General features: G+C 34.6%; 1 protein-coding gene across 1 annotated transcript in view; it reads right to left on the reverse strand.

Moving 5' to 3' along the window:
- Positions 1–15629, reverse strand: part of LOC127851028 (eukaryotic translation initiation factor 3 subunit D-like) — a 40210-nt gene extending 24581 nt beyond the window's left edge. The window contains exons 1-5 of the mRNA XM_052384477.1: positions 15425–15629; positions 4385–4430; positions 3822–3961; positions 3171–3262; positions 206–275 (exon numbers count right to left, since the gene is read on the reverse strand). Coding sequence (XP_052240437.1) covers positions 206–275; positions 3171–3262; positions 3822–3961; positions 4385–4430; positions 15425–15547 — 471 coding nt within the window. The 5' untranslated portion in view covers positions 15548–15629. The remainder of the gene's footprint in view (positions 1–205; positions 276–3170; positions 3263–3821; positions 3962–4384; positions 4431–15424) is intronic.
- Between the last annotated feature and the right edge of the window lie 2114 nt (positions 15630–17743).

Consider the following 17743-nt stretch of genomic DNA (forward strand, 5'->3'; position numbering starts at 1 on the left):
CGGGAAAACAAACACCAACAATGACACTACAACACATTTTTAGGTAAAAGTTTTAACATTAAACTCGCTTCAATAAAAGCTCTCTTAAAAAAAAACTTAGTAAATTTAATAATAAAATCAATTGTATTAAAGTATTTGTTAGCTAACACCAATAACACCCAGCTTTACTTCAAAAGCACAGTTTCCTGCCATCCCACCCTCTTACCTTCTGTCTGTTCTCCTGCATGGAGCGCCCAAACTGTTTCTGCCATTTCTTGTACAGCCGCTGACGATCCCTGTAATATATGAGTGCAAACAATTTCTGTAACATACCCACACAATTGTAGGGGGTTATTAATAAATGGCGGTGAAAATCTCTGAAACACAGACTTATTTTTCTTCATGAAACTCAATTGATAGTTTTCAGAGCTTCATGGAAACCAGTTAATAGGGTATGTCACCCTTTCATCATTAGATGCTGTTGCAGGGCAAAGCATTAACCCTTTGCATGCTGGGAAATTTGAAGTCTGCTAAAATGTCGTCTGCTGAATTTCTAAAATTAGCATTTTCTTCCATTTTTTTCTAAGAATACTATCAGAATAGCAAACAGTTTGGATCGTGATGAGACACCACGTTCTGTGGTGTCTCATCTGGATCCAAACTGTTTGCAAAGGCCTTTAAAATTCGGTTCCAGCACTGAAAGAGTTAAAATCAAGGAGGACAGAACCCTAAATATCCTCTTTATGACAACAATATTCTACCATGTTTTTATCCCCAGGCTTTTTGAAAAGCGTGGGGATATTGTGGTTATCTCTGCTGTCTGTCCGTCCTGGCCACTATCTCCTCCTACACTATAAGCACTAGAACCTTGAAACTTACACACATTGTAGCTATGAGCATATGCACAACCTTGCACTGTTTGGAATTTTGATCTGACCCCTGGGTTAAAAGTTATGGGGGTTGGGGTGGGCCCGGGTCGGAGATTTTCACTCATTTTTTATGTTATTTTACATTAACTTCTTCATTTCTTAACTGATTTACTTCAAATTGATACTGAACATCTCTAATGACAATACGGTCAATCTCAACTATGCATGGCCCCATTACCAACCCTGGGGCGCCCCCCCCCCCACATAGACCACGCCCACCCAAAATTGCCTTTTACTATAACTTCTTCATTTCTTCACTGATTTACTTCAAATTGACACTGAACATCTCTAATGACAATACGGTCAATCTCAACTATGCATGGCCCCATTACCAACCCTGGGGCGCCCCCGCCCCCCCCAAAATTGCCTTTTACTATAACTTCTTCATTTCTACACCGATTTACTTCAAATTGATACTGAACATCTCTTATGACAATGCGGACAATCTCAACTATGCATGGCCCCATTACCAACCCTGGGGTGCCCCCTGGGTCAAACATGCGGCGTGGGGATACGCGTCGGCCTCTGCAGCGCCATTTCTAGTTACATCTGTGCCAATTTTTGCAACAGTGATGCTAAAATGTTTTTGAATGACCCAAATACATGTATTCCTCATTCAGACCAATACAATTAGTTGTTAAACAACATAGTCAGGGATTTTGCATGCTAAAATCAGTTGTCCCAATTAAATATTGTAACTTTAAACTTGACATATATTGATGTTTCACAACCTAAATAAGCATAAATATTACTTTTTGTTACAATTGCATACCATTAACAGCATTATGGTGATAAAAACTTGAGATTATAATTGATAATCAGGGCCCCCACTGCCTATCGTAATTGTAGCCAAATACTTAAGTTTTATCAAAGTGGTGATCAAAATATTTAAGCACCTTTGCCGGATGACATGCCCCTTTTGATGGGGAATTTTTTTGTGTTGATGGCAAAGCATGAGTATATTGTTTGCAGATCAGTACTTCTTAGAGGGTTACAACCATCTTCATCAACATCCAGATCTTGTATTCATCATTTCTGCACTTTTCAATTTAAAGAAATTACTTTACTTTGAATAACTTAATATTTATGATCCACAATAATCTTAGATATTTATTGCCTGTGAAAGAAACTAAATTGACTAAATGGTAAACACAAAATGATTGAATTTCAGAGTATGTCTGGAGTCATGATGCATTTTATAATGAACAAGGCTATTGTCAAGCAATATGGTTCCCTATCGGCTCCACTATTGTCAGAAATTCCACCATTTTCAGAATTTTTTTTTTTTTTGGTTGTCAAAGCAACCACAATTTTTGACATAGGAACAAAATGAAATGACGTGCATAATATCCATATTGCTATCTATCCATGTTGCAAGTTTCATGAAAAAATATTAAGAACTTTTAAAGTTATTGCAGGATCCAAAAAACCACCATTTTCAGCAGTAGTTCTAGTCTATTTGTTGCCATAGCAACCATAATTTTTGATGTAGGAACAAAATGAAATGATGTGCATAATGTCCATATTGCCATCTATCCATGTTTCAAGTTTCATGAAAAAATATGAAGAACTTTTAAAGTAATCGCAGGATCCAAAAAACCACCATTTTCAGCAGTAGTTCTAGTCTATTTGTTGCCATAGCAACCATAATTTTTGATGTAGGAACAAAATGAAATGATGTGCATAATGTCCATATTGCCATCTATCCATGTTTCAAGTTTCATGAAAAAATATGAAGAACTTATAAAGTTATCGCAGGATCCAGAAAATTGTGACAGAAAGACAGACTAACAGAGCGCAAACCATAGGTCCCCTCCGGTGAAACCGGTAGGGGACAATAATAGACAGATAGTTGTAATATTAGCAAATACAGATCTTAATTGCACAAAAGGTTTGGCAATCTGCATGTAAACTGTTATTTTTATAACGTCATACATTTTTGCTACCCTTTTGTTACCCCACACAAAAATGAACAATACAATTTTTTTTAATTATTCCATATGCTTAATTTAAGTGTTATAGAAGGTTATATTCTTACAAATAATTTTTGAAATGCCAAGTTTTTATTATGTTATGAAAATTATGATATTTAATAGTTACAGTTCCATTTTAATACACTTTAAATTATGTCTGATATTTATTAATATTTATTAAATGATTAAAAAAGTATCTACTTAAAAAAATTAATTGAGCTGGCTGAGAACTCTAGATATCATACTACATGTAGATATGCGGACAGCCGAAGGCACAAGCAGTGCATACCGTTCTCTGCTCTTCTGTGTCTTTGACAGCACCTGCATGTTGTTGGCCTGCGCAAGCTGTTGTTTACGTTCACGCTCACGACGCTGCTTGTTCTGAGAAAAAACAAGACATGGGTGAGCTGAGGTCTTGGTAACCTTGCCAAACGTAGAATAGACGGCAATATCAGTCATTCATATTAGCAGTATCATGAAACAATCAGACTTCTTAATATTCTTTATTAGACATAGAAAAACTATATCAAACTAAAGATCTTAGCAAGTTTGGTTTACAATAAACCAGTGCAGACATAGATCTTTTTGAACTTTAAAGACTAAAAGTTCCCATGTAAAGTGTCTGACAGGTTTACTATGTCTGATGAGTTCTTAAATAATTCAAAGACTAATCTGTCTGAGGTTTCTTGGTCGCAGCTTATTTTGGTAAGATTTTATAGCCATATTTTTATTTTAAATCCCTCTTCCAGCTCTTCAAGTTTTATCAACAATTATTCCAATGTTCTAAGTAAAACAAGCATTTTCCCAATCTAAAGTAAATTTACCCTGAAAGACCCCCCAATCCTAGGGGCACAGGTCACATTTCCAAAATAGTGGAAAAAAGCCTCGCCAGTGTCTGAAACCCCATATCAGGATAAACATGCAAGCATCAGCTAGGTACCTGTTGGAACATTCTGCGCCCACGTGTGTAGGCTGGTTTCTGTATCTTTTGTGTATCAACCAGCTGGAAAGAACTCTCGTCTTCCTCGTGGTAGTATGCATACTGACTGGCTCCACCACCAAACGCGGACTGGTATTTTCCTGTAACAAACAATCAAGTTTACAGTTAGTTCTCAGAGCTTCCATTGTGTAATGCGAGATAGCTACTAACTCACATTATGAGTATTTTAAATTCAGCCCTACTCACTGACACACAATTTGTTTAATAAATATTAAACAAGATGTGTATGTGAAACACTATGTCTCCCCCCATATATTTGACCTTTGACCTTGAAGAATGACCTAGACCTTTCACCACTCAAAATGTGCAGCTCCAATTCCAATAGTCTTTTTATTAGAGTAAAGACTTCATTACATTTCACTAATACTTGGCTGATGGGCTACTGGTAGCTTATAAACAGAAACTGGTTTACACAAACATTTTTTGGCTAAACATGAAATAATAAAAAAAAAAATGCATAGTAAAGTTTTCATGTTTAATTTGTTGAGTGACAAAAGACTTACCTAAGTGTCTCTTATCTTGGTATGTAGCACCAGTCCAGTCAGACACCTGAAACACGTGTATCATATGGAACTGAGTCTCAAAAGTCACAAATAAGTAATAAATGGTGACTTGTCAAAAATACACTTATATATAATATAAATGTTAAGTATAATGTTGTGCTATCGGAAACACTAACAGGGAATAATCTAGAATTTACTATATATGGGTTCCTGAACTCAAAGATTTTAGACCAATGAGTCCCAGGCCAAAATTAATGAGTTCACCTTGAAAGAGAATGGGTCCCAAATTTTGAAAGATACCAAGTAGTGAAGAAAATGAGTCTAAATCACACTAGCTCAATAACTATATTTTGCATTAAACTTTTAATAATCTCAAAAACATGTTGAAACCAAAAAAACAAATTCAGGGTTATCACTATCTTGCTTGCCTTCACATAGGCTATAACATTATCTGTTACATTAATGTAACCTGTTATAACATTTCAACTTGATTCAAATCGATGATAATATTATTGTTAACATCCGAATTGCGAGCTTGATAATATTATTGTTTACGTCCGAACTGCGAGCAATTATCCTACCCTTATTAAAGTTAAGAGTTGTTTGTTTTGGATTTAGCTTCAACACCTTATTTCGGAGGCATTTTTTCTGACTAATTAACAAAAAGTTAAAGCAGGTTTTCATCCGGGGACTCTAGAAAATATCATAACACTCTCTATTTAAAAGGTCAATTCTTATTGGTTCGTATTATACAGCAGCGGCTCGACTAGAGCCAATCAAAAGAACTATTGCAGTCTTCAAGCCTCATTCGGTTAAACTCAGCTTTCATCGCTACACTTTTGACTCATACCAAGATGGTTCGTACTTATCTTGATCCCCGTATGGGTTAACGGATTCGTTTCAGCAATGCGTCTGAGTGGAAGCACGTATTTCAAAACTATGCGTCCATTTCGATATTAGTGCGTCATAGAAGCGGAACGCACATGTAGATTATTCCCTGCATGTTGTATGAACACAAATAGATTGTTGCAATATGAAACCAACTTGTGACAGATTTACATGTATGACAGGTTGAAAAGAGTTGAAAACGTGTAAACGAAGACAGCATTTTTAACTTGTTGACATTTTTATGTAGTTTTAAAGCAGTTCACACTGTAAAACCCTCGTGAGCGTATTTCAACTTTATCAAATAATATTCTATATGAATGTTAATAATTAACAACTTCAAATAACAAATTGAAATGCATAGCAGGACTAGACATAAACAGTAATCCGACGCCAGGGACAACTAAATTGTTAGTCCCGACAAGTAAATAAAGAATTTGCTAGTCCGAGGGGACAAGTGGTCTTTATAATTTAATTACTGAGACAAAATGCCTTTAAAATTTTAAATCCATTAATAATCATGGGGAGTTACCACAAAACTGTGTCGATTATATTTTGTTTACGTTTATACAACAAAGCGCGAGATATTCCGATATTTTCAATTGATACAACACCGTACTCAGGACTATAGATAACCATTTCGTATCAACATGTTTTAAATAATTTAAAGGAAATTTGTGCACAAAAACTATGAAAGATATTACAGATATTGACCGTATTGAGATAATCAAGTACTGTTGCACACTTGAGGTTATGTTTTCATTTACTAAAACACGGAAATGTTCACAAAAAAACAAACACAAAGCTGTCAAACTTTGAATCGAGGGTACGATCGGTTTGTATAATTAAATTATATTACAAAACATCGAAATTTAAATTACATGTACAATAATTTGAATAAATGTTTAAAATGTATTAACCTTTTAAAATCAGTCGGGTTTTATTCGATATAAATATGTCTTTGCCTTGTTATTGGATTTTTTCCGCTAAGCTGAATTCCAGTTTCAATACAAAATGGCAGAAGAAATTTTTTCGTATTGGGAGCGAGAAAAAAGTTTAGGGTCGGCCGTAAAAAATAGTGTCGGTCGGGTCAACGGCTCTAGACATATTTTTTTCTTTGGCCCTGTCTAAAATTATGTTAACATGTATTTTGAACGCTTAAAGTCTTTATGATTTGAGCATTTTGTATTATTTCATTATTTTGCAAAGTACTGAGCAGAATAAGATATAATGGTCAGGACAAGTTGCTTTTTGGTCAGGACAAGTGAAATTTTGGTCTACCGGACAAGTGGCTTCAAAAGTTAATGTTTAGCCCTGCATAGGTCTTAATACAATTCGCCTATATGAATGGAATTTTCAATGTCATTTTTTAAAGTTTGTTTGTTATAGTATGGCAATTGTCTAATTATGAAACAGCACCTGCATAGATACACCTTTTGAATCTTTTTCCAAGAACGAAGGTGGAGTTTATTGAACACATAATTTACATTTGTTAGTCCCAATGGGCCTTAGCTTGGAAACAATGAATAATTCTCGTCGGTTTTCTCGAAACAGCCCAAGTAGTTCTGATTTACCAACTTTCTGTACAGTTTCAATTAATTAGGAATGTACGTGCGTATTTATGACATTTCTGCACTCATTTATTGTCAATAATGGCTTCAGTGTTTTGTTGGATTATAACTAGTTAGCTACTTGCAATGTAATGTTATCACTTCTTTAATATATGGATTATTAAATATAATTAAAATGCTTAACAAGATAGTTGTGTTGTAACATCTGAAAATGAATTTTAAGGGGGGTCACAAATTTACAGACGCTAATTTTCCACTTGTTTTTATAACCTGACTTACCAAGTGCACATATACAAATGACAAATTTTCATCATGCAGACAAATGCACTGGTTGACATATAACTGAGATTAAACGGTAGTTTATTCTTAAACATTCTCCATTTTCAGCTATTTTTTCCTGATTGCTGTCCAAAAAATTCCAAATTGAGGCCATCCCCCAAAAAACAAAAATAAAAAAAGCAAATTTTCTCATTGTCAGGGTTTTTTGTGCTCATTTTGCTCAATTGGGCTGGTACCGGTACTATTCCCAATTGGGCAAAAAAAACACGCTTATTTTGACGTGGTCAAGTAGTTTGGTGGGGAAAGTTTGTATAGTGAAGACTAACCCCGAGTTCTCACAGAGCTGCGACTTTACGACGATAATCCCTATCAAGCCATGATATGAACAAGATGTGTTTGTGAAACACAATGTCCCCCTATATATGACCTTGACCTTGTGAAGGATGACCTTGACCTTGTGAAGGATGACCTTGACCTTTCACCACTCAAAATGTGCAGCTCCATGAGATACACATGCATGCCAAATATCAAGTTGCTATCTTCAATATTGCAAAAGTATTCATAAAATAAGCGATTTGGGCCACATATATTTGACCTCTGACCTTGAAGGATAACCTTGACTTTGACCTTTCAACACTCAAAATGTGCAGCTCCATAAGATACACATGCATGCCAAATATCAAGTTGCTATCTTCAATATTGCATAAGTATTCATAAAATGAGCGATTTTGGCTACATATATTTGACCTCTGACCTTGAAGGATGACCTTGACCTTGACCTTTCACCACTCAAAATGTGCAGCTTCATAAGATACACATGCATGCCAAATATGAAGTTGCTATCTTCAATATTGCAAAAGTTATTGCAAAATGTTAAAGTTGGCGCAAACAGACCAACAGACAGGGCAAAAACAATATGTCCCCCACTACTATAGTGGGGGACATAAAAAGATTTGGATCGTGGTAGATAAGTCCGATTCAAGTCAAAATCGATCAATTTGGCAAATTATGGTCTTCATTTTGAACGTTCTTTGATGCCTCATATATATATATATATATATATATATATATATATATATATATATATATATATATATATATATATATATATATATATATATACTGTGCTTATGAGGACTACGTTTCTCCAGTGATTTGTCACCATAGGCCACGTTTTCGGCCAAGCTTTAATCGTAGTAGAAACGGCAGTTATGTGTGAACGGGGGGTTACCAAGCTCAAATGTGCTGAGAACTGGGGTTGCAACGGGTTGACACTGTGAGACAAGTCACAAAAGCCTGCATTTTTTATTTATACGGTCACAAGCCCTCGAAGCGGGCGTTGACCGTTCATACATATGGAAATTTAGATCATAAAATTACATAAGAATACCATATAGGGATGCGTCTCAAAAAAATTTGCCACGCGACATATATTTAAGCAATGCTAGTTATGACCTTGAACAAATCAAAAACACTTTGACATATGCTAAATCACATGTAAATACATACCTCGGGAAAAATTATATCAATGACAACATAATTGTGTAGCGAATTGCACTAAATATTCTCGCATTATTTGTTTTTCTTCGCAACCGTTCCAGAATTAAGTCATTACTCAATTATTTTCCCTGAATGCTCTTCTTCAGTGGGTATAAGCCGAAGACTGGTTCACTACATATAGTGACAGTCTTTACCAAACACAATTTAGGTGAACATAACCCGTCTTTAATATATTGCCGAATCTCAGATTTCTGTCGAATTTATTTGCTTTGATCTTTTCGATATCTTATTGTTATTATTATCCTGACAAATAACAAGCGCTCGTTAAAAAATTATTTGTTTTGAACATTATAGTTGGCATCTCTATTCTTCCAGAATTCTCGCGGTATTTCAATAACGACATCCTACTGTTTATTTGTCAGAATTTGTGACGCATTTTTCATTCGCTCTCAGAAAGAAGTTTTACGTGTGATCATGAGCAATATTCTGGTAAGTTGTCGTTGTTATCCACCAGAAACACATTTATTCACAAAATTTAAAGATATTCCAATCTAACTTTTTAGTCGTTAAGCTTTAATTTTTAACGTATTTGCACCTGGTCTGCTCGCACTTTACCGATATCCCGAAAGGTTACATATCACTATAACTAGTTTAGGCCTAAAACCACAAAATCCGATACCGTTGAATTTTCGTACCACAATCTTACGTGAAAAATCTTCCAAATTCGAAATCAACAAAAAACAAGACATTTATAAATTGTCTGCATTATTGATCAAATTTTAAGATATTTTTTGGTTTTCCGTTTTTAGAAGCTGTTCTGCCAAGGCAAGAGCTGGTCATCATACAAGCCATTTTATCCAGCAAAACTGACAGTTCTGGTTTACAAAAATCCACAAAGGAGGGATTCCTGAACTATCAAAATTTCCAAGCTATACCCACAGTTACTATCTGTGGCGATCTTTATTGGTTCTGTTTGTTTACTTGGATGGAACATGTGCGAACTTATATAGAACTTTGAAAAGTCTATATATGTCTATCTATAAACAAAAATCAGCTATGCAGGGTTTTCCCCAGGCCATTTAAGCGCCCCTTGCCGGGGCGCTTGAATTTCGAAATCAGAGTCCCCGGGGCGCTTGAAATTTTCCGACCTGTGTGCTTTTCAGTGAAAAAAGTGGAGATTGTAAAAAAAACAACAAAGGTTTCTCTATCAGTGTATCAATATTCCCTGTTTTAAAACAGCACACGGTACCTACTTACACAAGTAATCGCCATGGACACCACATGGGGTAATGGATAATCCACTGATAAGAGAATAGCATGGCGCGCGTATAGATTATTCTAGCCACATTACACAGTCATTTAAATTCTGACAAGGATGTATCAGGTAACTTTCCAGTCGTCAAACTGTGATGTTCATCGTCCAATTGGTTACGCGAATGCTTATGAGGGCGGGGTTAACTATCGACCATTATTTTTTATTGAGGTCGGGCACGATGTTAAAGTTTATCGCAGCTTGATAAGCAGGAATTTGTACCATTTACGTAATAAAAAAGTACATTAAAGACGGTTTGGGGCATCATCATCACACCTTTATACTGTAAACAAGTGTTACCTATGACTCTTGTAATTAATACAAGAAATTAACTGAAAGAGGTAAAGAAATAATTACTTATAGCGAGTAAGTTGTGCAAATAACTCCCGGTTACAATTATGCGATAACAATTTAATTCCAGTACATGTATATTTCATCATGTCCATTTATAACGTTTTTCTGGCATTTATTAGACACGTAATGCGTTAACAAATTTTCGTTTAATTAATTACGCACACTAGTAAATTTTTCGTCCGATAATCGATACTTAGAAGACTGATGATGGCAACCGGCCGTAATCCTCGTGAATTTCATGCATAATTCCGTCAAAACATTTATTCGACTTAAGTGTTTAAACAAATTATCGTTTAATTCATAACGCAACTGTTAATATTTATTAAAATCTCAAATGGGAATAATTAAATTTTTCATCCGAAACCCTTTCCCGTATGTCGACATTAACGCGGTTTTAATCCGAAACACACTTCCGAATGTAAATGTTACCGCAACGTTAAAATATTCTTGCTTCAAATTAGTAGTGCAAATTTATTTTGGGTCGAATCTTTTTCTCAATTAATAAGAGCACAAAAATTATGCAGCATGTACAACATAGCGTGTATTGTTTTAACAAGCACACAACACGTCAGAGGATTGACGCATGTAAATTTTCAGAGGCAATATTTCATCAAATCTATACATAGTCACATAAAATTTATTTGATACTTTTGAAAAATGGCAAGGTTTGTTCAAAAAGAAATAATTGAGAGCTTTTATCGTAAACATTTAGCAGAAAGTGATTTATAAAAACGGAATAAACGGGATTATCGGATATAAATAGAAACTTAAATAGTAGTAAGTATGCAATAATTGTCGGGTTGAAACGGATGTATTGGAGAATCGTTAGAGTCAGGATTTTACTGTCAGTACGGGAAAGTTTTAAAACAATTAAACAATATAAAAAAGTATATATATTTTTAAATGACAGGGGGATTTTTTGAAGAGTCATAGCGCACCAAATGACGTCTTTCGACGCTGTTTTTCTTTGAGTTAAAACGCACCACAGAGCGTTAATTGACACGTTAAATTAAAAAAATCAACAATCGGGAGGGGACACCCCTCCGGAACCACCCCTATCAGCCCCGGGGCGCCTGACAAAAATCCTGTGGAAAGCACTGCTATGGTATAATAAGATCAGATGTGCAAACAATGTCAAAGGGTTGTTAAATAAACAATTTGAAGGCAAATATGCTGACAAAAATATGAAAGTTCCCATGCAAATTTTGTCTGTATATCGACAAGTGTCTGCCGATAATTGTCAAACTAGTAATACAAAACTTACCACAAGTATGTAAAAGCACTAAGTACCTGTGATCATTTTTAGTAAGATAGTGTAATTCTAAACAGTAGCAAATAGCTTGTTTAGTAAATGCATAATGCAATTAATATGATTTCCGTTCTATTGTGTAATTAATTAATTGGTTGTTACTTGTTAATCCATGATAAATGTTTTATGGCTAGTACAAAACCAGCAATGTTAATTTTGTAAAAGGTAATACAATAACACCACTTTGTAATTTCATATACGTAAATATTCTTGAAATGTAGGTTGATGACAGTGTTTTAGTTTTTCTTATTTTGTAACTATTATTTTATGTGCAAATAAATGATGTGAATTGGTTTGTATCTCCACAGAATACCACATACCTTTTTATATGTGTACTGTGTTATGTGTTATTTGAATGTTTAAATAAAAAAATATGGATGATATAACATGATGCATTCTAATATTTGCATTCAAATTGTAACTAAAGAGCTAAGTGTATGCAGTTTAGACTGCAGCGCCCTCACACTACTTTGCGGAAGGGGTCCGCAGCCTTTAGTAGGGAAAATTTGTTGTGCGTTTCCCTGTTTGGGGGATTTTTTTACTAACTCTTATTATTACATGTGTACATGTTTGCACTATATTCATTGCATGTTTCATAATTTAGTATGTTTGAAAAGATTAAATTGAAATAGAATTGAGATATACTAATCATTAGGGCTGCAACGAATCCAAAAAAATTGTTCGGATTCGAATCCGAATCCAAATATGGTTTCTTACAGTTTTTCGGATCTGGATCCCTCATATAAGAGAAAATTAGAAGTTTCTGTCTAAATTAAAGAAATCAATGGTTTTAGAAGTATAATTTGACTAAAAAACATTAAACATTTATTTAAAAAAACAACAACAAAGTTCTTGTTTTACATTGTATCAATGTCAAAATAAAACAAAACCTTTACAATTATTCACTTAACAGTTTGTTTGTTAACATATGCTTTTCACTGTTCATACAGTTTGATGCACAGGAACTTGAAAAAAATTGTTGGTCCTTATATATATAATAAGAGTAAAGGTACCCAACGATAATTTAACAGGTGTATTGAATAACACAATGCAACAGCATAAAAGATCAAACAATGCACACATATGTCGTTGTGGTTGTTCATTCATTACTGACAGCTGGACGTCAGGAATTACACACTTTGATTTTGGGGTGCTATTTGTGAAACTTTGGCTGTTTTGGACATACTTGGAAGATTTTCATCACATAAAAGGTGTTTTATCATAGATGGACGCTTCCTGCTGGCAACCACGACATATGTGTGCATTGTTTGATCTTTTATGCTGTTGCATTGTGTTATTCAATACACCTGTAAAATCATCATTGGGTACCTTTACTCTTATTATATATATATAAGGACCAAATTTTTTTTCAAGTACCTGTGGTTTGATGTTTGTTTTCACAAAAATAAGCATTTCAACATTGTCCAGATCCAGGCAAGCCGTATGATACTGACGAGATCTCCTGCTGTGCAGAAGACTCTCTCACTGGGCAGTGAGATCCCTTGCATCACAAGATAGCATTTAAACTAAGTAGATGATGCTTTCAAGACATTACAATTTACATGATGCAGGAACTCAATTGGACAGGTCGCGAAATTATGCAAAATTTACCTGAATATCATTCCAGACACACTGGATCCACTACCGTTGTTTTTAATGCAACTCAGAAAGACAATAAGGATTGAAAACTTACTTATTGCCATGATGAATTGCATTTGTAATGTGCAAATCCTCCATGATTTCGAATTAGTTTTTCTTTGTCGCAAATGACCGCTTATACAATAAAAGCCGAAGGATCTCGAATGATCTGCTTTTTGACTGTCATACGTCAATAAATATCGACTATTATACGTTTCTTTTATCTATTAAATGGAACCAGTCTGTATAAAAAAACAATACTCGTGAAAACAGCGCTAGGTTACATACAACTATAAAAATAAATATTTGGAACCGAAATTTCCAGGGGTGGATCCGTACCCGCGAATCTGAAGTAGGATCCGATATCATCGGATATTTCGGGAACCCGTTGCAGCCCTACTAATCATGAGACACCTCTTTCTATTAAAAAAAAAAATAAATATTTTTTTTATGGTGAATTTTTACCTCAAAAGGGGAAAAAAGTATACTTTCCAGGTGGGGGACTGCCGCCAAAATTCGGCGGCAGATTTGATTGATTGAGGGCCCTGGACTGTGATTTTAGAATTGCTACAAAATGGATATAGTTTTTTAGTGGCGACAAAATTTTAACTATTCAACAATAGTTTGCGAAAGAAAATTAGAAACCTGTAAGATACCTGTATTCATTAAATATTTTAATTGCGAAACAAGTATGTTGTTACACATAATTATACATTGATAATAAATAAGAAGACAATTAGTGGTGTTAACGTTTCCCAACAGTAGAAATCATTCTTCTGATGAAGTCAGTGATATACAGACGAAAGCTCCAGGTATGGCTTTCAATACGTAGTGTGTGTTATTTGACAGTCTAAAACTTATTGGATTAAAAAAAATCCTGTCAAATTTGTCAATCAAAATTGATTTGACATATCACATGATTTTGATTATGTTAAATCAGTGCACTGTACGCTAAATGCAACTGCTTTAGCAAGCTGTCAAGTTGAATTGAGACATTTGATGACACAAACTGTTTCCTTGGTAGGACCAGTACTTAGTGTCTATATGACGTACCATGACATCGAAAGTCTACAAGACCTACTAGATAGAACGAGAAATGTAATTCGATGTACAATTTTCACCGACCCTTGAGCGTTAGTCAATCAGAAGACACCTTACGTCTGTTGCTTTTAGAGATATTTGACATTGAACATTATTATTATTATTATTTATAAGGAATTATGCGACTATCGACCGCTAACTTATAGATATTGTGCGTATTTATTAAACATTATTATTATTATAATTTATACCAAATTATGCGACTATCGACCACTAACTCATAGATATTGTGCGTATTTATTGACCTGGCCTAGCGGAATTAACCTCTGACTTATGCAAGTTATGGTTATCACAAAATACGACCAACGGGGAGGTTATAATACATTATTTATCCTGTTAATGCTTGGTAACTATTTGGTTACCGTTGGAAATTTCCTACACAATTCCTACTATTATTGTACTTCGACGTACATTTCTCTTTTTAACTTGTAGGTCTTCTTGACTTTCAACCCAAATGGTACGCCATAGTATGTCTTTAGGGTTATCTAAAGAATGCTCCCACTTAAGGGATCAATACAGAGACCTCCCAGTGACTAAGCCAGTTAGCAGACACCCCATCCACTATACCACAGACACCGAACCAGCTATAAATTCCTGTGGCTAGAAAAATAAATAAAAATAAGATGCTAGATCTTTCAGCTTGGAACATGTAACTCGTTTTAAGAATGATTTTTTTGTATGCATTACTTTATTATTGCAACAATTATAATATTTTGAACACAATCATGTCCATATATTTATTAAAAATACATGGTTATCAAAAAAACTTAAAAAGCTTTTACCCGTAAATTAGGTAGCACCTATAATCATATTAGTCTTGCTTTATTGTCGGCTGAGGTACTACTTTAATGCCATTTCAGTCTAGCTATAGTCTCAGAAATCTGTCACACAACCACAAGCCCAAATTTGTTGACATATGGCTAGCCTAGGCAATGACCGACGTCGTTCTGGCTACCATAACTTTAAATGTCGCTTTTTATGATTTTTGACTGGCGCGACTTTATAGGTATGTCAATACTATATAATCTGTACGATGAAGTTTCTTTAGCTATGACCGACGCAGGGAAAATATATTAACAAATGTTCGTCACCTTTCCAAGTCGATCTCCTTTAGCGAATGGCTGATAAGGCATATCCTTGAATTTAATTGGAACCGCACATGGACCCCAGCCATCTTCATTTTCTTGTATAACAGGAGGTTCAAAATGGGCCATATTGCTACAGAAATTTGAACAACGTGACCAGAAACAAAATGGCGTAGCCGGTAATGGCTTATTTGTTTGTTCGATTAAAAGTACTGGTAAACCTGTACGATGGTTAGAATCCACTTATACGTTGAAAATTCGTCAGCGCTTCATAAGCGCTTTATCCGTGTCCGTAAAATACATTGAATTAATGAGTATAGGTGCTACATACTAAGCGGACTCAAGCTTAATGAAATGTCTTGTAATATATATATGCATATTATCTTATAGCAAAAACATTTAAATTACTTGATACCTCTGGTATCTTTCCTACCATTGAGTATTAAATGGTATTTAAATTGAATGTGTTTTAAATCCCTTTTATTATTGTTTAATTTAAGTTACAATGCTATGAGTTTAAATTTTAATTACACTTAAATGTATTATGAATATTGCTGGGCCAAGTGTGAGGTTGAGCGCTCTAAAACTGGTTTAAACCCCCAATGCTTTGCATTCACCGTTCCAAGGCGGTGACCCCAGCTTTATTCTTATATGTGTTTATGTTGTTTTGTATTGTGTTGTTTTGTACTGTTTGGGCAATCGGTCACTTGCCTTAAATAAAGGACCAACTAATTGTTTATAATAAGAATTCAATACTGCTCCAGCAGCTGGAGTTTCACTTTTTTATATTTACATTGCACTAAAAATGTAATTGGGCTTAACAGTCAAAGGTTGCTTTTTTCCCACAGGTGGGTAGCGTGTGGCTATGCTATTAATTAGTGAAAACATCATTTTGAATGATAAATAATCATATTATAACGAAAAATTAAACTTTTCTGAAAAAAAATATTTCACTATCAAATATATATATAACAAGGTATGCAACTCAAAATCAGCCCAAAACGGGGTGCATCGCTTTGAACAGCCATATCTTCATCAATTTTGCAGCGATTTTCACGATCTTGGTCTTATTCAACGCAGAAATGAATTTCCTTTCTGGAAATGTATATGTCTTGCAATATTTTTACAAATGCTGGGTCAACTTTTAAGAAATAACACGATACACAACACGCATGACCCAGTTGACAGTGATCATGCTGTCTTTAAGACTGAAATCTTCACGGAGTAAAGGGCAACTTCCCTATAAAGTTCATGTAGTTCGATACCATAATTCAATAAAACGTATGAAAAAACATTATTACCGTTCTTGTCGTTACATTCTGCATCAAGACTAACTGTCCAGCGCCGTTTGAAACCTTTGTTTACATACATTTCAACTAACTGACATTTTAAACATACGAGTGATTTCATTGGTCCAATGCGGAGGTGTGTCTTTACAACTGGAGATTTCATTCATAAAGAATACATGATCACTGTCAACTGGGTCATGCGTGTTGTGTATCGTGTTATTTCTTAAAAGTTGACCCAGCATTTGTAAAAATATTGCAAGACATATACATTTCCAGAAAGGAAATTCATTTCTGCGTTGAATAAGACCAAAATCGTGAAAATCGCTGCAAAATTGATGAAGATATGGCTGTTCAAAGCGATGCACCCCGTTTTGGGCTGATTTTGAGTTGCATACCTTGTTATATATATATTTGATAGTGAAATATTTTTTTTCAGAAAAGTTAATTTTTCGTTATAATATGATTATTTATCATTCAAAATGATGTTTTCACTAATTAATAGCATAGCCACACGCTACCCACCTGTGTTTTTTCCTTGATAAATTCGGAAAAAGCAACATATTAATTAGGATCTTAATAATAGATAGACAACCCAACATTCTCCTATAATCTTACGTAGATCTTTACTTAAAACTATAAAAACGGTCTTTTCTTTGTTGTTTTTTTAAACAGAAAAAGTAACAACGTTTGAGTTTTTTTTAATCCAGTGTATGCACTTCAACTATATATTTAAGTTGCCAAATCGCAGACTCGACATTATATATTTTATCTATTTTTTTTTAAATTCAATCCATCGATGCATGCCATTAATGCTTTTGTTGAACCCTATTCAGGCAGGGGTTTACTATACGCTATTGGCAGAATATGCCTGCATTATAATAACTTTCAGTTATCATTTAAAATGTTTTAATCTTTCTTATTCATATGTTTTATGGTTTTCAATGGACTTTTGCCGGTCCGTCTCCTCAACAAATCACCGACTTAAGAGACGATGTGACATGCGCAATAGCATGTTCTGTCTCTAGCTCAAACGTAA

This window comes from Dreissena polymorpha, chromosome 11 (assembly GCF_020536995.1).
Source record: "Dreissena polymorpha isolate Duluth1 chromosome 11, UMN_Dpol_1.0, whole genome shotgun sequence".
NCBI lineage: Eukaryota > Metazoa > Mollusca > Bivalvia > Myida > Dreissenidae > Dreissena > Dreissena polymorpha.